Source organism: Salmo salar, chromosome ssa19, assembly GCF_905237065.1.
Source record: "Salmo salar chromosome ssa19, Ssal_v3.1, whole genome shotgun sequence".
NCBI classification, from domain to species: domain Eukaryota; kingdom Metazoa; phylum Chordata; class Actinopteri; order Salmoniformes; family Salmonidae; genus Salmo; species Salmo salar.
The window spans coordinates 71,012,183-71,035,505 of NC_059460.1; the positions used below are offsets into that span (position 1 = coordinate 71,012,183).

The following is a 23,323-nucleotide window of genomic DNA, read 5'->3' on the forward strand; positions in this document are numbered from 1 at the left end:
ACAGGAATTAGTCGGATAGAATTATGGTCAGATTTGCCAAATGGAGGGCGAGGGGGAGCTTTCTACGCGTCTCTTTGTGTGGAGTAAAGGTGGTCTAGAGATTTTTTTTCCTCTGGTTGCACATGTGAAATGAGGTAAAACCCCTTTAAGTTTGCCTGCATTAAAGTCCCCGGCCACTAGGAGCATCGCTTCTGGATGAGCATTTTTGTGTTTATGGTCTTTTACAGCTCGTTGAGTGCGGTCTTAGTGCCATCATTGGTTTGAGGTGGTAAATAGACAGCTACGAAAAATACAGATGAAAATTCTCTTTGTAGGTAGTGTGGTCTACAGCTTTAATGAGGTACTCTATCTCAGGCAAGCAATACCTCAAGACTTCCTTAATATTAGATATCACGCACCAGACAAATAGACACACACCACCCCTTGTCTTACCGGAGGTAGCTGTTCTGTCTTGCCGATGCACAGAAAACTCAGCCAACTGTATATCATCCGTGTCATCATTCAGCCATGACTCAGTGAAACTCATCCAGTTTATTCTCCAGTGATTGCACATAGGCCAATAGAAGGGATGGTAGTGACGGGTTACCTACTCGCTGACAAATTCTCACAAGCTTTAGTATGTTTGTGTGTGTGATAGAAAGATTAATGAGTTGTAGCATCTTGGTGTATAAGACAGCTGTAGTCTGTCTGTGTGTGTGTATACAGTGCATTTGTAAAGTATTCAGACCCCTTGATTTTTTTCAACATTTTGTTAGGTTACAGCCTTATTCTAAAATGGATTGCATTGTTTTTTCCCCTCATCAATCTTTTATTTATTTAACTAGGCAAGTCAGTTAAGAACAAATTCTTATTTTCAATGACGGCCTAGGAACAGTCCCTGCCGCTGAAAAACATCCCCACAGCATGATGCTGCCACCACCATGCTTCACCGTAGGGATGGTTTCAGATTTTCTCAAGATGTGACGCTTGGCATTCAGGCCAAAGAGTTTAACTTGGTTTCATCAGACCAGAGAATCTTGTCCTTCAGGTGCCTTTTGGAAAACTCCAAGTGGGCTGTCATGTGCCTTTTACTGAAGAGTGGCTTCCGTCTGGCTACTGTACCATAAAGGCCTGATTGGAGGAGTGCTGAAGAGATGGTTGTCTTTCTGGAAGGTTCTCCCATCTCCACAGAGGAACTCTCGAGCTCTGTCAGAGTGACCATCGGGTTCTTGGTCACCTCCCTGACCAAGGCCCATCTCCCCTGATTGCTCAGTTTGGCCGGGCGGCCAGCTCTAGCAAGAGTCTTGGTGGTTCCAAACTTCTTCCATTTAAGAATGATGGAGGCCACTGTGTTCTTGGGGACCTTCAATGCTGCAGAAATGTTTTGGTAACCCTTCCACAGATCTGTGCCTCGACACAATCCTGTCTCGGAGCCCTACGGACAGTTCCTTCGACCTCATGGCTTGGTTTTTGCCCTGAAATGCACTGTCAACTGTGGGACCTTATATAGACAGGCATGTGCTTTTTCAAATCATGTCCATTCAATTGAATTTACCACAGGTGGTCTCCAATCAAGTTGTAGAAACATCTCAAGGATGATCAATGGAAACAGGACGCACCTGAGCTCAATTTCGAGTCTCATAGCAAAGGGTCTGAATACTTATGTTAATTAATTAGCAAACATTTCTAAAAACCTGTTTTCACTTTGTCATTATGGGTTATTGTGTATAGATTGTTGTGTATAGATTTGTTTTATTTAATTCATTTTAGAATAAGGCTGTAACGTAACACAATGTGGAAAACCTTCCGAATGCACTGTACATGTTTGATTAAATGTAGGGTTTCAAAACATTAGTAAAATTCCCAAAATTCCCCGGTGTTCCAGAATTCCCGGTTGGAGGACTCTGTGATTTTTCAGAATTCACGTAATGTTCTCGTCGTGATTTCAGAAAAAACGGAATCATTGGAAAGTTACTGGAATTTTGCAACCCTAATTTAAATGGTTATTGATTAGTCGGAAGTTTACATACACTTAGGTTGGAGTCATTAATACTTGTTTTTCAACCAAACCACAAATTTCTTGTTAACGAACTATAGTTTTGGCAAGTCGGTTAGGACATCTACTTTGTGCATGACACAAGTAATTTTTCCAACAATTGTTTACAGACAGATTATTTCACTTATATCTCACTGTATCACAATTCTAGTGGGTCAGAAGGTGGCATACTCTAAGTTGACTGTGCCTTTAAACAGCTTGGAAAATTCCAGAAAATGTCATGGCTTTAGAAGCTTCTGATAGGCTAATTGACATAATTTGAGTCAATTGGAGGTGTACCTGTGGATGTATTTCAAGGCCTACCTTCAAACTCAGTGCCTCTTTGCTTAACATCATGGGAAAATCAAAAGAAATCAGGCAAGACCTCAGAATTTTTTGGGGGAGACCTCCACAAGTCTGGTTCGTCCATAGGAGCAATTTCCAAACGCCTGAAGGTACCACATTCATCTGTACAAGCAATAGTATGCAAGTATAAACACCATTGGACCACACAGCCATCATACCACTCAGGAAGGAGATGCATTCTGTCTCCTAGAGATAAACGTACTTGGTGTGAAAAGTGCAAATCAATCCCAGAACAACAGCAAAGGACCTTGTGAAGATTCTGGAGGAAACAGGTACAACAGTATCTATATCCACAGTAAAATGAGTCCTATGTCGACATAAGCTGAAAGGCCGCTCAGCAAGGAAGAAGCCACTGCTCCAAAACCGCCATTAAAAAGCCAGACTACAGTTTGCAACTGCACATGGGGTCAAAGATCATACTTTTTGGAGAAATTTCCTCTGGTCTGATGAAACAAAAATAGAACTGTTTAGCCATAATGACCACTTATGTTTGGAGGGAAAAGGGTTATGCTTGCAAGCCGAAGAACACCATCCCAACTGTGAAGCATGGGGGTGGCAGCATCATGTTGTGAGGGTGCTTTGCTGCAGGAGGGACTGGTGCACTTCACAAAATAGATGGCCTCATGAGGAAGGAAAATTATGTGGATATATTGAAGCAACATCAAGACATCAGTCAGGAAGTTAAAGCTTGGTCGCAAATGGATCTTCCAAATGAACAATGACCCCACGCATATTTCCAAAGTTGCTGCAAAATGGCATAAGGACAACAAAGTCAAGGTATTGGAGTGGCAATCACTAAGCCCTGACCTCAATCCTATAGAACATTTGTGGGCAGAACTGAATTAGCGTGTGCAAGCAAGGAGGCCTACAACCCTGACTCAGTTACACCAGCTCTGTCAAGAGGAATGGGCCAAAATGTCAGGTGCGTCGTAAAAGCTAGACCAAGGCGCAGCGGGTATCATGCTCATCTTCTTTATTTAGTATAAGAGAACACTTAAACAAAATATAAACTAACGCCAAACAGTTCCGTAAGGACACAAGCACTATACGAAAAACAACCACCCACAAAACCCAAAGGAAAACAGGCTGCCTAAGTATGGCTTCCAATCAGAGACAACGAAAGACACCTGCTCCTGATTGGAAACCACACTCGGCAAACCTGGAAAACGGAACATAGAAAATGAAAACTAGAACCAAAATCCCCTAGACAAAAAACCCCAAAACACAAAACAAACACCCCCTGCCACGCCCTGACCAACTACAATGACAAATAACCCCTTTACTGGCCAAGACGTGACACAAAATTCACCCAACTTATTGTGGGAAGCTTGTGGAAGGTAACCCAAAATGTTTGACCCAAGTTAAACAATTTAAAGGAAATGCTACTAAATACTAATTGAGTGTATGTAAACACTGGAAATATGATAAAATAAATAATTATCTGCTATTATTCTGACATTTCACATTCTTAAACTAAAGTGGTGATCCTAACTGACCTAACACAGGGATTTTTTTATTTTTACTTAAATGTCAGGAATTGTGAAAAACTGAGTTTAAATGTATTTGGCAAAGGTGTATGTGAACTTCCGACTTCAACTGTATATGATACCAGTGGCAAGAAAAAGTATGTGAACCCTTTGGAAATACCTGGATTTCTGCATAAATTGGTCATACAATTTGATCTGAACTTCATCTAGGTCACAACAATAGACAAACACAGTCTACTAAAACTAATAACACAAACAACTATACGTTTTCATGTCTTTACTGAACACACCATGTAAACATTCACAGTGCAGGGTGGGAAACGTATGTGAACCTTTGGATTTAATAACTGGTTGACCTTCCTTTGGCAGCAATAACCTCAACCAAATGTTTTCTGTAGTTGCGGATCAGACCTGCACAATGGTCAGGAGGAATTTTGGACCATTCCTCTTTACAAAACTGTTTCAGTTAAGCAATATTCTTGGGATGTCTGGTGTGAACTGCTCTCTCGAGGTCATGCCACAGCATCTCAATCAGGTTGAGGTCAGGACTAGGCCACTCCAGAAGGCGTATTTTCTTCTGTTGAAGCCATTCTGTTGTTGATTTACTTCTGTGTTTTGGGTCGTTGTCCTGTTGCATCACCCAACTTATGTTGAGCTTCAATTGGCGGACAGAATTCTCCTGCAAAATGTCTTGATAAACTTGGGAATTAATTTTTCTGTCGATGATAGCAAGCTGTCCAGGCCCTGAGGCAGCAAAGCAGCCCCAAACCATGATGCTCCCTCCACCATACTTTACAGTTGGGATGAGGTTTTGATGTTGGTGTGCTGTGCCTTTTTTTTCTCCACACAGTGTTGTGTGTTCCTTCCAAACAACTCAACTGTAGTTTCATCTGTCCACAGACTATTTTGCCAGTAGCGCTGTAAAACATCCAGGCGCGCTTTGGCAAACTTCAGACTTGCAGCAATGTTTTTTTTTAGACAGCAGTGGCTTCTTCCGTGGTGTCCTCCCATGAACACCATTCTTGTTTAGTGTTTTACGTATCGTAGACTCGTCAACAGAGATGTTAGCATGTTCCAGAGATTTCTGTAAGTCTTAGGCTGACATTCTTCTTAACCTCATTGAGCATTCTGCTCTGTGTTCTTGCAGTCATCTTTGCAGGATGACCACTCCTAGGGAGAGTAGCAACAGTGCTGAACTTTCTCAATTTATAGACAATTTGTCTTACCGTGGACTGATGAACATCAAGGCTTTTAGACATACTTTTGTAACCCTTTCCAGCTTTATGCAAGTCAACAATTCTTAATCTTAGGTCTTCTGAGATCTCTTTTGTTTGAGGCATGGTTCACATCAGGCAATGCTTCTTGTGAATAGTAAACTCAAATTTTGTGAGTGTTTTTTATAGGGCTAGGCAGCTCTAGACATCTCCAATCTCATCTCATTGATTGGACTCCAGGTTAGCTGACTCCTGACTCCAATTAGCTTTTTGTAACGCCCTGGCCATAGAGAGGGGTTTTTAAGGAGAGATTGGACTAGAGCAGTTTTAATAGATAGAAAGTGTCTGTTTCTTTGTGTAACGCCCTGGCCATAGAGAGGGTTTTTTAAGGAGAGATTGGACTAGAGCAGTTTTAATAGATAGAAAGTGTCTGTTTCTTTGTGTAACGCCCTGGCCATAGAGAGGGGTTTTTAAGGAGAGATTGGACTAGAGCAGTTTTAATAGATAGAAAGTGTCTGTTTCTTTGTGTAACGCCCTGGCCATAGAGAGGGGTTTTTAAGGAGAGATTGGACTAGAGCAGTTTTAATAGATAGAAAGTGTCTGTTTCTTTGTGTAACGCCCTGGCCATAGAGAGGGGTTTTTAAGGAGAGATTGGACTAGAGCAGTTTTAATAGATAGAAAGTGTCTGTTTCTTTGTGTAACGCCCTGGCCATAGAGAGGGGTTTTTAAGGAGAGATTGGACTAGAGCAGTTTTAATAGATAGAAAGTGTCTGTTTCTTTGTGTAACGCCCTGTCCATAGAGAGGGGTTTTTGTTCTTTATTTTGGTTAGGCCAGGGTGTTACATTGGGTGGGCGTTCTATGTTCTTTTTCTAGGTTTTTGGTATTTCTTTGTTTTGGGCCGTGTGTGTGTGTGTGTGTGTGTGTGTGTGTGTGTGTGTGTGTGTGTGTGTGTGTGTGTGTGTGTGTGTGTGTGTGTGTGTGTGTGTGTGTGTGTGTGTGTGGCTCCCAATCAGGCACAGCTGAAGTTCGTTGTTGTTGATTGGGAGTCACACATAAGGAGCATGTTTTTCCTTTGGGTTTTGTGGGTAATTGTATTTTGTTAGTTTTGTACCTAGCAGAACTGTAGGCTGTCGTTCATTTTTGTGTTTTGTTTAAAGTGTTTCTATTAATTAAATATTGAATATGAACACTCACTCCGCTGCGTATTGGTCCACCTTTTCCGACGATGACTTCTCTGTTTCATCTGACGACGAGGACACTTTTGGAGAAGTCATTAGCCAAGGGGTTCACATACTTTTTCAACCTACACTGTGAATGTTTAAATTATGTATTCAATATAGACAAGAAAAATACAATAATGTGTGTGTTACTAGCTTAAGCACACTTGTTTGTCTATTGTTGTGACTTAGATGAAGATCAGATGAAATTTGATGACCAATTTTTGCAGAAATCCAGGTAATTCCAAAGGGTTCACATACTTTTTCTTGCCACTGTCTCTCTCGCTCTCTCTCTCTCTGTGTGTGTGTGTGTGTGTGTGTGTGTGTGTGTGTGTGTGTGTGTGTGTGTGTGTGTGTGTGTGTGTGTGTGTGTGTGTGTGTGTGTGTGTGTGTGTGTGTGTGTGTGTGTGTGTGTGTGTGTGTGTGTGTGTGTGTAATCCATCATGGCTGTGTCAGTGTGATACGTGTTTCTCTAGGGAATGTGTTTGTAATCCATCACAGTCCCTCCCTCTGTGTCTCAGCCTGCCCACTCCACCGGTGGTGCGCTCACCTTATTCTTCCCCTGGAGCACTTCCTGTCTGTGTGTAGGATGTGGTTCTGTGTGGACGTGCTGGGGGCCCTCTCTCTCACTGGGCTCCATAGTGAGGAGGAGGAAGAGAGGGACAGGGCTCAGCTGTGTTGACACAGTGAAGTCACGGCTAGCCAGACAGCAGGTGTGTGTGTGAGAGTGTATTTGTTCCACAGCTGTGCGCTGCAGGAGGAACACCGGAACTCATCATCACTATTGTGATCGCTATCTTCATCTTTATCTTGGCCATCATCGTCATCATCATCCCTATTATTGTCTCCTAACCATCCTCATCCTTATTATGACATCAGCATTATTACCACCATCATCATCATCATCCCTTGTTCACTGCTCAACTGCTTTCCCGATGGAGTCTTGTCAATGGTGTCAGTGTCTGTAGCAGCATGTAATCTCAGCCGACATTGTTAATTTCTGTACTGTAGGATGTAGAGGTGGTATTGTCAACTAACATCCCTCCATTCGTAAAATCATCCCACCATTCATTAATTGTCCATTCTATTGTTAAACATTCCAAGAGGATTACAGGGTTTTCCCGGGTCATGATAGACTCCTGGCTACACCGTTACCTTTCCATATCCATCTGAAGAAAAAATAAAATCTCTCTGCCTGCTTTTGAATGATATTGCGCCACCTTCAAGTAGATCATTTGAGATTTTTCTCGCAGAGCAACTCCGATTTTTATATTCCTAGACCAATATTTCAACACCTTTCATAATCTCAAATGATCACAAACTGATTCTATCCCATGGCCAGGGCCCTTCCCCTCCCCTCTTCTCTCTTTCTCTCGCTCTCTGTTCTCAGGCTATCCCATACCCCTCCCTGGTTGGCTCCTCTCATCTCTCCTATCCCCCTCTCAGCCCTCTCTCTTTCTGATTGCTCTTCCTCTTGGCAGAGATAGCGAGTGCCCGTGTCCTGTAGGGGTGACCCACCCTGTGCATGACACCAAGGGCCCTGACACACACTCACACACACATACACCCACCAGCCAGCCGACTCTCCCACGCCTCCCAGGAAACACATGCACATACGTGAACACACGCTTGCACGTATACACACACACACACACACACACACACACACACACACACACACACACACACACACACACACACACACACAGATAGTTCTACATATGTGGACACAGACAAGTTTAGTTAGATGACATAACACACACACACACACACACACACACACACACACACACACACACACACACGCCTTCCCAGGGTGAGATGACTGACTGTTGGCCTGTCTATGATGTTGTCTCAGTATTTCATTTAGAGAACCTGCTAAATGAGTTACTACCTAAAAACCATGAAAAGTCAAAAAGTAGGAAGCAACACACAATTTAAAGCAACATTTAATGTAAAAAACATACATTTAATATAACATTTAAAACAATACATATGAATAGTTTTCATACAAATGTGGCCATTATTGGCAATTATCATAAGTAAGTTAGTCATATAAAATTATTAAATATTAGATTCATATATTACTCATAGAAAATCTGTATACAAAGAATGATTCACAAAGGGAGAGATCCGTAGAATGAATAAACTCAGTGTGGAAGTCTCGCTTGCTCTCACCAACACACACACACACACACACACACACACACACACACACACACACACACACACACACACACACACACACACACACACACACACACACACACACACACACACACACACACACACACACACACACACACACCTTTGGTTTCAGGTAGAACCCTTTTGGTTTCCATGTAGAACCCTTTCCACAGAGGGTTTTACATTAAACCCAAAATCCTTCTACATGGAACCAAAAAGGTTCTACTTGGAACCAAAAAAGGGTTCTCCTATGGGACAGCCAAAGAACCATTTTGGAAGCCTACATGCACAACTATGACACTCAAACAACCCATAAAAACAGCTTCCTGTGCATATGAACAGTTTATTTCCAAAACGCTATATCCACCAATTATTCACATTTGTGTTTTTTCATCAGAAATGATTGCTTATGGGTACCTTCGTGCGTGTAAAATATAACTGTTTTCAGATTTTTTTTGAATTGTAACGTTTTTTTTTGCAAACTGCTATATATCAATTGTTTAGCTGGAATGGAATGTTTGTATCCTGCATATTTGACTGTGATATGTGGTTGTCTCACCTAGCTATCTGAAGATGAATGCACTTACTGTAAGTCGCTCTGGATAAGAGCATCTGCTAAATGACTAAAATGTTAAATGTTTTACATACAGCTCTCATATTACTGTATTGAATTATATTTATAAAGATGTTTTTACATATTGATGTCACAAATGTATCATTTGAACAGTTCTTTATTCAAAATGTAGTTATTTGTTACATTTGAATGTGTAAAACCTAGCTGGACTACTTGTTTCTCTGAGAGTGAGGCGGATATTTAGCGTTTTGCAAAAAAAAGGAAAAAATGTTTTCTCTGAAATGTAACCATCAGGTGAGAGATTTTAAACAAATACATGTCTTTCATTGAACAACCCCATGTCATGATTAGATAGTGAAACATTACACCAATCTCTTTCATAACTTTAAACAATAAAAGCTAATTTACCAACATTTCTGAAAATTGATATATAGCATTTTGGAAATAAATTCTTCATATATCACACGCAAAGACAAACTATTTTCCACACAATAAATTGCAGTATAATACATCAATTCACTCTGGATGACAAATGGTTGATATACAGTGAAACACCTTACAAATGACATAACTTGACATAAGATGACATATGACTGTCATTGACTCTGGGTCCTGGGTAACTCCTACATGGTAGGTATTTGATGAGCAGTCCCAGAGTATCTTCCAGTAATAGAGAACTGTAGGGCATCCCAGAGTATCTTCCAGTAATAGAGAACTGTAGGGCATCCCAGATTATCTTCCAGTAATAGAGAACTGTAGGGCATCCCAGAGTATCTTCCAGTAATAGAGAACTGTAGGGCATCCCAGAGTATCTTCCAGTAATAGAGAACTGTAGGGCATCCCAGAGTATCTTCCAGTAATAGAGAACTGTAGGGCATCCCAGAGTATCTTCCAGTAATAGAGAACTGTAGGGCATCCCAGAGCATACCTCCTCCTCTCTCTCTTTCTCTCTCTCTCTCTCTCTTTCTCTCTCTCTCTCTCTCTCTCTCTCTCTCTCTCTCTCTCTCTCTCTCTCTGTCTCCCGCACGCCCATCTGAGATGTAGCAACTTACTTATAATGTATATGATTTACAGTCAGAACTCACAGCTTTTGTGGATGTCAGAACTACAACAGGATGGCAGGGCTCGGGGCTGGGGACAGGCTCATGTACCCATTATAGTACCACTCTAGGAACACAAGAAGCAAAAGCAGCTCCAGAAAAACGTGGCTTAGTGGATGGATGGAAGGGCACTTCTTTCTGGCTCAAAATGTCTGAGAAAAGTAACAATGTAAAAAAAAAAAGCCAGAAAAGGGGTGTAAAAATGCAACCTGGGTAAGGGGAAATAAATAAATCTAATAATAACCACTAAAAGCAGATCAGATCATTGTCCTCAGTGTGGTGTGACCTCTCACTCCTCTTCTTCCTCATCCTCCTCTTCAACAGTGTACCAGGTCACTGTCCTGCCCCCCCCCAACCCCAAGATCCCAGAGAGCACCAATGTGGGGTTGCTGGGTGGCTGTAATGTCTGTCATTGAAGGTGCTGGCTGCCTTGGAAACAGCCTTGCTGAGTGTGGTGGAGGTGTGGAGGGGCTGATGGTGGTGGTGGTAGTGGTGGTGGGGTGGGGGGGGTATTTTAATGAAGTGAAACGAAGGTTTGGGGATGAGGGGCAGAGCTGGCGAGGGAAGGCTAGGGGAGGGGAGAATGAGGAGGGGAGAGGGGGGTCTCAAGAATAGATCAAGCCCTTGAGGAAGCAGGACTCTGCCACGTTTGAAGACGGAGGGACAATCACGCTGCTGGGAAGCGTCTCGCGTCGGGGAGGAAGCCAAACAAGGAGAGGAAAAGCGCTCTGATTTTCGCACAGGAAACCCGGCGAGCCTCCTGCCCGGGCCAGATAAGAGCGCTGCGGTTCCCAGGGCCCAGGACAAGACCAAGGATCCACGACTGGACCCGGGGACACATCCAGCACCAAGGACCCAGACCTAGGACATAAGGGTGGATCCAGGCCCCAGACCCAGGTCCAAGGATCCAGGGCCAGAAACAGGCTCTAGACCCACACCTTACCCTGAGGATCCAGGTCCCTATCAGCCTGGCCCAGCCTGGCCCACTGTCGCTGGGCCTCCTCCGGCGCGGCATCAGGCCCGTGTTCCGCCAGAGCTACAAAGAACAAGGGCCTGGTCAGGACGAATCATAATCTATTCACATTCTGAATCATTACTCTAGAACTCTAGAACCAGAGCAGAATGCTAGAGCTCTCAGTGCTTTACAGCGTAAACAAACAACAAGGAAATCACATTCAAAGAAATCTAATTACACAAGTCTGAACCCCAAATCTCTTGCACCTGTCTGAATACCTCATTTGTAATGAAAGCTACTTAAATGGATAACTCTTTGCGGGTAGTGAGAGTGGCCAACGGGGACTATCAATACGCATGCAAGACTCAACATAGGCTATAATTGATGACTTGTCACAGCTCCTCTGTGCACAGAAAGCATCTTCTTGTTAAGCTGTGTAAGCCTCGTTAGACCTTTCTGGACTATGAGGTGTCACACTTTCTCCTGGCTGGCTTGCCAATTCATAATCATTGAAAATGTCATTTCTACCAGAGTTTTACCAGGTAAAGCCATCCATGTTGAGGTAGGAACACGAGTCACTGCTCATTGGTTCAGTGAAGTTATGTGATGTCGCTATGGCAATTTAATGTGGAGATGTGACAATAAAGACTTTCCACAAGCATTGGAAGTAGGCCGTGTGTCTCAGTAGGGGAATATAACATGGGCGGTAGCTTGGTCTGGAAGCCATGATGTTCAGGTAACGGTTAACCTCTTTGACCTGAACACAACCAACACAATAGTGTCTGACCTCCAAGACCAACCCAAGTCATGTTTATGCCAAGTGTGTGTGTGTGTGTGTGTGTGTGTGTGTGTGTGTGTGTGTGTGTGTGTGTGTGTGTGTGTGTGTGTGTGTGTGTGTGTGTGTGTCTGTGTGTGTCAATGACAGTTGATTGCTGGGCAGGGCCACTTCTCATGAGAACTTAAAAATGTGTGTATGGTAAGATCAGTGTGTGTGTTGGAATATCATTGCTGATTGTTGGGCAGGGCTGTTTCTTACAAGACCTTTCAAAAAACGTGTGTGTCCGTGTATGAGTGTGTGTTTTGTGAGAGTGGTTTGAAAGTGTGTGTGTGTGTCATATTAGAAAAGGCATCAAAGAATGCAGTGTGCAATCACAATAATAAACATCTCACCCTGCGTTCTGGACAGGAAGTTCATTAAATCATAGCGTTTGATTTAGAAAACAACCAATCTTGACTGAGAACACAGAACAGGCCTCTCTTTAAGTGACTGAGAACACAGAACAGGCCTCTCTTTAAGTGACTGAGAACACAGAACAGACCTCTATTTAAGTGACTGAGAACACAGAACAGGCCTCTATTTAAGTGACTGAGAACACAGAACAGGCCTCTATTTAAGTGACTGAGAACACAGAACAGGCCTCTATTGAAGTGACTGAGAGCACAGAACAGGCCTCTATTGAAGTGACTGAGAACACAGAACAGGCCTCTATTGAAGTGACTGAGAACACAGAACAGGCCTCTATTGAAGTGACTGAGAACACAGAACAGGCCTCTATTGAAGTGGGGTTTTACTACTCTGCTCTTTAAGTCTGAGTTACACTGTACTGTGTCTGTGAATGTACCAGGCACACACACGGACGGACAGACGACAGACGTATACACACGGACATGGACATGGTAACATATAGGCAGTGACAGAAACATATGGTAAAAGACTCAGACAAAGACATGATGAAACACACAGACACACAGACACACACACATTCACACACTCACAGACATGAAAGGCTTCAAAAGGCATCTGTTCTGGTTGCAAAGAGGAAACCCTGTCTGAACACTTGCTGAAATAGACCAAACATGTCTCCCTTCACAAACAAACTCACAGACATTCTCCATTCACACCCTAAAACAGGCCCTCATGTTATAGTCACAGACACCTTTCTGTCCCAGTTCTAAGTTAGGAACAATATGACTAAAATACATGACGTATGTAATGCCTACCAGGTTTTAAGAACATTACTTAAACGTTGACATGGTTTGTTCTGTGCACAGTATTGGGAGACTGTGGGCATAGTGACGGTGTGCGTGTATACATGATTATAGATACACAGTATGCAAGTATGTTAATTGAATATGTATTGGCAAGGGTGTCAGAACTGTAGGTGTGTTTGTGTAAAGGAGAACTTACACACCGTTAGGAAGACGTGTGTTTCTGTGCTACTGCGTGTGACAATGTGAACACCAGGTGTACTTACAGGCCTTTGGGGGGGCAGGGGTGCCAGAGCCAGGCGATGTGAGGAGGGGGGACTCCGTGGGAGCTGCAGTGCAGGGCTTGTCTGCTGCCCTGCGGGACACTACCTGGGTCCTGCAATGACACCGCCTTCTCCTCTATCCCAGGACTCACTGGAGGAAAACAGACAGAGACAAAGACTAGTGGTGTACAGGTCTGCTGTTTGTTCACCCACCCGCAACCAGCCGACTAAACACTGAGTGTCCAAAACATTAAGAACACCTTCCTAATATTGAGTTGCCCCCCCCCCTTTTCCCCCTCAGAACAAGCTCAATTTGTAAGGGGCATGGACTCCACAAGGTGTTGAAAGCATTCCACAGGGATGCTGGCCCATGTTGACTCCAATGCTTCACGCAGTTGTGTCAAGTTGGCTGGATGTCCTTTGGCTGGTGGACCGTTCTTGATACACACAAACTGTGTGAAAAACCCAGCAGCGTAGCATGTTCTTGACACAAACAGAGGCCCCGGGCACCTACTACCATACCCCGTTCAAAGGCAATTAATAAAATGCAATAAAATGCACAAAAACCCCCCCAGGTTTGACAGTTTTAAGGAAATGAAAAGCTGTTAAAACAACCCATCATGTTTTTTTGATAAGATTTCAGTTTGGTTTGGATGCATATTTTATGTGGTTGAAATACAATTAGCTTTGATGACGCTGATAAAGAAAAAACCTTTACACACGGTCCCTAACCACACATTCATTCTCTCAAGATGCTGAAATAAATAAATCATATTTCACTCCTGTTCCTGAGTCAACATTTACATTTGGTGTAGAATTTTACTGCAAGAAATGCTTAATTCTGCAGGAGTTAATATTATATTAGGCTATGTGGGAGGTTACAGACCTGCAGTCAGTGTCCAGATTTCAGTCAGGCTACTAATTCCAATTAACTCATCTGAACAGTACAGTTCCTTGACGGGCCATTTCGAAGTCTCCGTCCTGTGACTGTAGAATTCGTATAGCGCCGCACAATCATCACACGTAACATAGTTAGCACTGCTATCATCCTCTTTTACCAATTCACCAAATCTTTCCCAAACGTTAGACTACTGTTCTGGCCCTCCTATTTATTTTCAACTCTCTATTTCGCAGCTTTTCTCTTATTGAATTAAACTTCGACATTGTCCTTTTTCCCTCAGTGGATTGACATGAACCTTTTCTGATATGAATTGCACAAGAATTATACATTTATGGATTTTTAATGCATTGTTTTCTCTTTATTCAACCAGGCCGACACCCACACGCCCTTCATCCACACAATTTCTAAAGACCCTAAACCCACCTGCCCCATGGGAGATAACCCACGCATCACTATCAACAGACCATGAGCACAGAGAGGGAGAGAGAGAGGACAGACCATGAGCACAGAGAGAGAGAGAGGGAGAGAGAGAGGACAGACCATGAGCACAGAGAGCGAGAGAGAGAGAGGGAGAGAGAGAGGACAGACCATGAGCACAGAGAGGGAGAGAGAGAGGACAGACCATGAGCACAGAGAGAGAGAGAGAGAGGGAGAGAGAGAGGACAGACCATGAGCACAGAGAGGGAGAGAGAGAGGACAGACCATGAGCACAGAGAGGGAGAGAGAGAGGACAGACCATGAGCACAGAGAGGGAGAGAGAGAGGACAGACCATGAGCACAGAGAGAGAGAGAGAGGGAGAGAGAGAGGACAGACAATGAGCACAGAGAGGGAGAGAGAGAGGACAGACCATGAGCACAGAGAGGGAGAGAGAGAGGACAGATCATGAGCACAGAGAGAGAGAGAGGGAGAGAGAGAGGACAGACCATGAGCACAGAGAGGGAGAGAGAGAGGACAGATCATGAGCACAGAGAGGGAGAGAGAGAGGACAGATCATGAGCACAGAGAGAGAGAGAGGGAGAGAGAGAGGACAGATCATGAGCACAGAGAGAGAGAGAGGGAGAGAGAGAGGACAGACCATGAGCACAGAGAGGGAGAGAGAGAGGACAGATCATGAGCACAGAGAGAGAGAGGGAGAGAGAGGACAGACCATGAGCACAGAGAGGGAGAGAGAGAGGACAGACCATGAGCACAGAGAGGGAGAGAGAGAGGACAGACCATGAGCACAGAGAGCGAGATAGTGTGAAGGAAAGAGAAAGGTTGAGAAGAAGAGAAAGAAAAATAACAAATAAAAGAGATTGGGAGAAAGAGATAGAAAGGGTGAGAATGAGTGAAGCGAGAGGGGACAATGTAGAACAGAATAATGGGTTGGAGGCACAAAGTGGGCACAGAGCTAAAGAGAGGGTGTATGAAGATGAAAAAGAGACAAAGCGATGGAGGGTAAAGAGAGGAGGGAAGACTTGGTCCTCACCGTTGACCACCAGAGATAGCGTTAGGTTCTGGTAGAGTCTGTGCTCCTGGATTCCCACCAGGATAGTGTACTTCCCTGCATCCTCCTCTGCCACATCCCGGATCACCAGGGAATTCCCATCCACATGGTAACGGGAACACTGTTCTGCTGCTACCTTCCCATCCTTCAACCTAACACGGAAAAACATACAGGAAATTCCTCAATTAACTTAAAGAACAATCAAATTAAGAATGATACAATGTCATATACAGTATCTGTATTTGTCTCTCTGATAGTGTAGGCTGGTGTAAGATAGTGTGCAGGCTAGCTGATCTTACCAGATGATCTCTGGGGCAGGGAAGGCCCGTAGTTTGGGGGAGAGTCGGTAGGACTTCTGTCCTGCATGAGCTTCCACTATAGCCCCTTGTCTGGGTGTCAGACGGATATACGGACGGTCTGGGACGATACACAGAAACAGACAGACAGACAGACAGACAGACAGACAGACAGACAGACAGACAGACAGACAGACAGACAGACAGACAGACAGACAGACAGACAGACAGACAGACAGACAGACAGACAGACAGACAGACAGACAGACAGAAATGCACGAACACACATACACACACAGAGAAAATACAACGCATTAATGACATATTACAGAGTTACACAGACTGTGGTTGTGGTTAAAATTATTGTGGTAAAAGGGGGTGTTAACCATCAATGAATTTGCTCATCAATGAATTTGACACAGATGTGGGTGTAGTCAGAGGTGAGAAGTAGAAGGTTTATTTTGACTCACCGTAGACTGTGACAGACACGTTAGTCTCTCGGCTGACAGGTCCACTGGTCACTCGGCAGATATAGAGCCCTCTGTCAGAGCGGTGGAGTTTAGGGATGGACAGAATACTGTAGAACACCATGTGAGTTTTACTGGCCATGATACGCCTACTAATTATGGCTGCCCTGTTTACCTGAGGGGAGAGAGAGAGGGAGGGGGAGAGACGGAGAGAAAGGGAGAGATATTATTTTCATAGTAAAAGTCTTCCAAACAGGTAGGCAGATGTTGAAGTTGTTAACTACTAAGTAATATATATATATATATATATATATATATATATATATATATATATATATACTGCTCAAAAAAATAAAGGGAACACTAAAATAACACATCCTAGATCTGAATGAATGAAATAATATTATTAAATACTTTTTTCTTTACATAGTTGAATGTGCTGACAACATAATCACACAAAAATAATCAATGGAAATCCAATTTATCAACCCATGGAGGTCTGGATTTGGAGTCACACTCAAAATTAAAGTGGAAAACCACACTACAGGCTGATCCAACTTTGATGTAATGTCCTTAAAAGAAGTCAAAATGAGGCTCAGTAGTGTGTGTGGCCTCCACGTGCCTGTATGACCTCCCTACAACGCCTGGGCATGCTCCTGATGAGGTGGCGGATGGTCTCCTGAGGGATCTCCTCCCAGACCTGGACTAAAGCATCCGCCAACTCCTGGACAGTCTGTGGTGCAACGTGGCGTTGGTGGATGGAGCGAGACATGATGTCCCAGATGTGCTCAATTGGATTCAGGTCTGGGGAACAGGCGGGCCAGTCCATAGCATCAATGCCTTCCTCTTGCAGGAACTGCTGAAACACTCCAGCCACATGAGGTCTAGCATTGTCTTGCATTAGGAGGAAACCAGGGCCAACCGCACCAGCATATGGTCTCACAAGGGGTCTGAGGATCTCATCTCGGTACCTAATGGCAGTCAGGCTACCTCTGGCGAGCACATGGAGGGCTGTGCGGCCCCCCAAAGAAATGCCACCCCACACCATGACTGACCCACCGCCAAACCGGTCATGCTGGAGGATGTTGCAGGCAGCAGCACGTTCTCCACGGCGTCTCCAGACTCTGTCACGTCTGTCACGTGCTCAGTGTAAACCTGCTTTCATCTGTGAAGAGCACAGGGCGCCAGTGGCGAATTTGCCAATCTTGGTGTTCTCTGGCAAATGCCAAACGTCCTGCACGGTGTTGGGCTGTAAACACAACCCCCACCTGTGGACGTCGGGCCCTCATACCACCCTCATGGAGTCTGTTTCTGACCGTTTGAGCAGACACATGCACATTTGTGGCCTGCTGGAGGTCATTTTGCAGGGCTCTGGCAGTGCTCCTCCTGCTCCTCCTTGCACAAAGGCGGAGGTAGCGGTCCTGCTGCTGGGTTGTTGCCCTCCTACGGCCTCCTCCACGTCTCCTGATGTACTGGCCTGTCTCCTGGTAGCGCCTCCATGCTCTGGACACTACGCTGACAGACACAGCAAACCTTCTTGCCACAGCTCGCATTGATGTGCCATCCTGGATGAGCTGCACTACCTGAGCCACTTGTGTGGGTTGTAGACTCCGTCTCATGCTACCACTAGAGTGAAAGCACCGCCAGCATTCAAAAGTGACCAAAATATCAGCCAGGAAGCATAGGAACTGAGAAGTGGTCTGTGGTCCCCACCTGCAGAACCACTCCTTTATTGGGGTTGGGGGTGTCTTGCCAATTGCCTATAATTTCCACCTGTTGTCTATTCCATTTGCACAACAGCATGTGAAATGTATTGTCAATCAGTGTTGCTTCCTAAGTGGACAGTTTGATTTCACAGAAGTGTGATTGACTTGGAGTTACATTGTGTTGTTTATGTGTTCCCTTTATTTTTTTGAGCAGTGTATATATATATATATATATATATATATATATCAGTTGAAGTCGGAAGTTTACATACACCTTAGCCAAATACATTTAAACTCAGTTTTTCACAATTCCTGACATTTAATCCTAGTAAACATTCCCTGTCTTAGGTCAGTTAGAATCACCACTTTTTTTTAAGAATGTGAAATGTCAGAATAGTAGAGAGAATGATTTATTTCATATTTTATTTCTTTCATCACATTCGCAGTGGGTCAGAAGTTTACATACACTCAATTAGTATTTGGTAGCATTGCCTTTAAATTGTTTAATTAACTTGGGTCAAACGTTTCGGGTAGCCTTCCACAAGGTGTACTACAGCATCCCCGAGTCGCCTCTTCACTGTTGACGTTGAGAGGTGTTTTGCAGGTACTATTTAATGAAGCTGCCAGATGAGGACTTGTGAGGCGTCTGTTTATCAAACTTGTCCTCTTGTTCAGTTGTGCACCGGGACCTCCCACTCCTCTTTCTATTCTGGTTAGAGCCAGTTTGCACTGTTCTGTGAAGGGAGTAGTACACAACGTTGTACGAGATCTTCAGTTTCTTGGCAATTTCTCGCATGGAATAGCCTTCATTTCTCAGAACAAGAATAGACTGACGAGTTTCAGAAGAAAGTTATTTGTTTCTGGCCATTTTGAGCCTGTAATCGAACCCACAAATGCTGATGCTCCAGATACTCGACTAGTCTAAAGAAGGCCAGTTTTATTGCTTCTTTAATCAGAACAACAGTTTTCAGCTGTGCTGACATAATTGCAAAAGGGTTTTCGGTACCTAACTTTCGGTACCAATTAGCCTTTTAAAATGATAAACTTGGATTAGCTAACACAATGTGCCATTGGAACACAGGACGGATGATTGCTGATAATGGGCATCTGTACGCCTATGTAGATATTCCATAAAAATATATATTTCAAGAACTTTGACAAAGCTGTCATCAACGAAAAGGGTGGCTGCTTTGAAGAATCTCAAATATAAAATATATTTTGATTTGTTTAACACTTTTTTGGTTACTTCATGATTCCATATGTGTCATTTCATAGTTTTTTTAAATTAAGAAAAACCCTTGAATGAGTAGATGTGTTCAAACTTTTGACTGGTACTGTATAAATACTTCAAAGTTATTCTACATACAGTACTACATAACATAGTGTACTTCATTGTAGTGTACTTCATAATTGTAGTGTACTTCATATGTTTCTCACCTTCCCAGGGTAGTCCCAGCTGATGGACACTCTGCTGTTCCACTCTGCAGTGACAGTACAGTTGATGGCCAGACTGTCCCCCTGTAAAGTCTGGACTGGACTGGTACTGTTCAGATACACCTCCAGAATCTTATTCACTGGAGAGGACAGGATGAGGGGAAGAGACACTCATTTAATTCCAGCAATATATAAAATCTGCAAGATCAATTGAGACGCTTGGCTCACCTGGTCTATAGGTGTGTCATGTAAGTGTGTGTGTGTGTTTGTTTGTGTGTGTGTGTGTATATGAGTGTGTGCACGTGCATGTGTGTAAATATGTGTCTGTGTGTATGTGTGTGTGCTCACCTTGTCTGTGTGTGAGGTAACTGAGGGAGTGTGTGGTCCCGTTGACAGAGGTCTTGCAGGAGAACAGGCCGATGTAGAAGTAGGTGGGACTGCGGATGAGGAAGCCCTGTCTGCTGTTCCACACTATGTTCCTCTGGTCTGGGGTCAACTCACGGTCAGGGAACTGGAGGCATGAACACACATGGTCATGACCACAACCACAACTGTAAAAATAGTCTAATAAAATCAATGTCACATAAAATGAAATATCTGGTTCCGGTTAGGGATTAGAAAATATGGTCAACAACCATAGCCCCACCATTAACTCAACACAACCACAACCATTTTGTGAACTCAACCACCAACCAATCATGAACTCAACCCAGCCATGCCATGAGTCATTCAGAACCATGACCACATCCTGAACACAACACAACCATACTTACAGTCACACAAAAGCAACACTACACACATTCACAACTCCTGAGCAAATCATGAACATCACAACCACACAGAACAGTATGGGGGCTATTAATGACTCAAATGAGGCCACATTGACAATACGCATGATGCATATCATAATTATTACTACATAACACAAAATTATTAGTAAAAAATCTGTGTTACAGTAGAGACAGAGTCTTGTGTTACTGTAAAGACAGTCTTGTGTTACTGTAGAGAGAGAGTCTTGTTACTGTAAAGACAGTCTTGTGTTACTGTAGAGAGAGAGGTCTTGTTACTGTAAAGACAGTCTTGTGTTACTGTAGAGAGAGAGTCTTGTTACTGTAAAGACAGTCTTGTGTTACCATAGAGATAGAGTCTTGTTACTGTAAAGATTGTCTCGTGTTACCGTGGAGAGAGAGTCTTGTTACTGTAAAGACAGTCTTGTGTTACTGTGGAAAGAGAGTGTTGTTACTGTAAAGACAGTCTTGTGTTACTGTGGAGAGAGAGTCTTGTTACTCTAGAGACAGAATCCTGTCTTACCGTGGAGAGAAAAAGTATTTTGTTACTGTAAAGAGAGAGTATTTTTACTGTAGACACAGAGTCTTGTGTTACTGTAGATACAGAGTCTTGTGCTAATGTAGAGCCAGAGTCTTGTGTTACTGTAGAGCCAGAGTCTTGCGTACTGTAGAGCCAGAGTCTTGTGTTACTGTAGAAACAGAGTCTTATGTTACTATAGAGCCAGAGTCTTGTGTTACTGTAGAGACAGAGTATTGTGTTACTGTAGAGCCAGAGTCTTGTGTTACTGTAGAGACAGAGTATTATGTTACTATAGAGCCAGAGTCTTGTGTTACTGTAGAGACAGAGTATTGTGTTACTGTAGAGCCAGAGTCTTGTGTTACTGTAGAGACAGAGTCTTGTGTTACTGTAGAGACAGAGTATTGTGTTACTGTAGAGACAGAGTCTTGTGTTACTGTAGAGACAGAGTCTTGTGTTACTGTAGAGACAGAGTCCTGTGGTACTATAGAGCCAGAGTATTGTGTTACTGTAGAGACAGAGTCTTGTGTTACTGTAGAGACAGAGTCTTGTGTTACTGTAGAGACAGAGTCTTGTGTTACTGTAGAGACAGAGTCTTGTGTTACTGTAGAGACAGAGTCTTGTGTTACTATAGAGACAGAGTATTGTGTTACTGTAGAGTCAGAGTCTTGTGTTACTGTAGAGACAGAGTATTGTGTTACTGTAGAGCCAGAGTCTTGTGTTACTGTAGAGACAGAGTCTTGTGTTACTGTAGAGCCAGAGTATTGTGTTACTGTAGAGACAGAGTCTTGTGTTACTGTAGAGACAGAGTCTTGTGTTACTGTAGAGACAGAGTATTGTGTTACTGTAGAGCCAGAGTATTGTGTTACTGTAGAGTCAGAATCTTGTGTTACTGTAGAGCCAGAGTATTGTGTTACTGTAGAGACAGAGTCTTGTGTTACTGTAGAGACAGAGTCTTGTGTTACTGTAGAGCCAGAGTATTGTGTTACTGTAGAGTCAGGGTCTTGTGTTACTGTAGAGCCAGAGTCTTGTGTTACTGTAGAGACAGAGTGTTGTGTTACTGTAGAGACAGAGTCTTGTGTTACTGTAGAGACAGAGTCCTGTGGTACTGTAGAGCCAGAGTCTTGTGTTACTGTAGAGTCAGAGTCTTGTGTTACTGTAGAGCCAGAGTCCTGTGGTACTGTAGAGCCAGAGTATTGTGTTACTGTAGAGCCAGAGTATTGTGTTACTGTAGAGACAGAGTCTTGTGTTACTGTAGAGACAGAGTATTGTGTTACTGTAGAGACAGAGTCCTGTGGTACTGTAGAGACAGAGTCTTGTGTTACTGTAGAGCCAGAGTATTGTGTTACTGTAGAGACAGAGTCTTGTGTTACTGTAGAGACAGAGTCTTGTGTTACTGTAGAGTGAGTCAGAGTCTTGTGTAAAAGGGTTGTTTTCTTGGAGGAGGCAGACTCAAGGAAATGTTTACTAGAGTTTCAGTGACATGGTGGAAGCATCCCGCCCTCTCTCAGGGGAACATGTGGACCCCCCACCTCGCCCCCCTCACCCCCAGTGTTAACTGGCTGAAAGCCTTTCACCCCAGTGTTAACTGTCTGATAGCCCCCCCCATCCCCAGTGTTAACTGTCTGATAGCCCCCTTCACCCCAGTGTTAACTGTCTGATAGCCCCCACCCCCAATGTTAACTGTCTGATAGACCCCTCACCCCGTGTTAACTGTCTGATAGCCCCCCCCCATCCCCAGTGTTAACTGTCTGATAGCCCCATTCACCCCCAGTGTTAACTGTCTGATAGACCCCTCACCCCCAGTGTTAACTGTCTGATAGACCCCTCACCCCCAGTGTTAACAGGCTGATAGCCCCCCTTCACCCCCAGTGTTAACTGTCTGATAGCCTCCCCATCCCCAGTGTTAACTGTCTGATAGCCCCCTTCACCCCCAGTGTTAACTGTCTGATAGACCCCTCACCCCCAGTGTTAACTGTCTGATAGACCCCTCACCCCCAGTGTTAACTGTCTGATAGACCCCTCACCCCCAGTGTTAACAGGCTGATAGCTGCCTTCACCCCCAGTGTTAACTGTCTGATAGCCCCCTTCACCCCCAGTGTTAACTGTCTGATAGCCCCCTTCACCCCCAGTGTTAACAGGCTGATAGCCCCCCTTCACCCCCAGTGTTAACAGGCTGATAGCCCCCCCCTTTCACCCCCAGTGTTTCTGGCTGATAGCCCCCTTCACCCCCAGTGTTAACTGTCTGATAGCCCCCCATCCCCAGTGTTAACTGTCGATATCCCCCCTTCACCCCCAGTGTTAACAGGCTGATAGCTGCCTTCACCCCCAGTGTTAACTGTCTGATAGCCCCCTTCACC

General features: G+C 43.9%; 1 protein-coding gene across 1 annotated transcript in view; it reads right to left on the minus strand.

The window, feature by feature from the left end:
• Window positions 1-10,046: 10,046 nt before the first annotated feature.
• The window catches only part of flt1 (fms related receptor tyrosine kinase 1), a 28,517-nt gene continuing 15,240 nt past the window's right edge, over window positions 10,047-23,323 (minus strand). Inside the window, exons 6-12 of the mRNA XM_045702683.1 lie at window positions 20,007-20,169; window positions 19,662-19,798; window positions 16,522-16,693; window positions 16,055-16,172; window positions 15,738-15,907; window positions 13,371-13,518; window positions 10,047-11,196 (exon numbers count right to left, since the gene is read on the minus strand). Coding sequence (XP_045558639.1) covers window positions 11,175-11,196; window positions 13,371-13,518; window positions 15,738-15,907; window positions 16,055-16,172; window positions 16,522-16,693; window positions 19,662-19,798; window positions 20,007-20,169 — 930 coding nt within the window. The 3' untranslated portion in view covers window positions 10,047-11,174. The remainder of the gene's footprint in view (window positions 11,197-13,370; window positions 13,519-15,737; window positions 15,908-16,054; window positions 16,173-16,521; window positions 16,694-19,661; window positions 19,799-20,006; window positions 20,170-23,323) is intronic.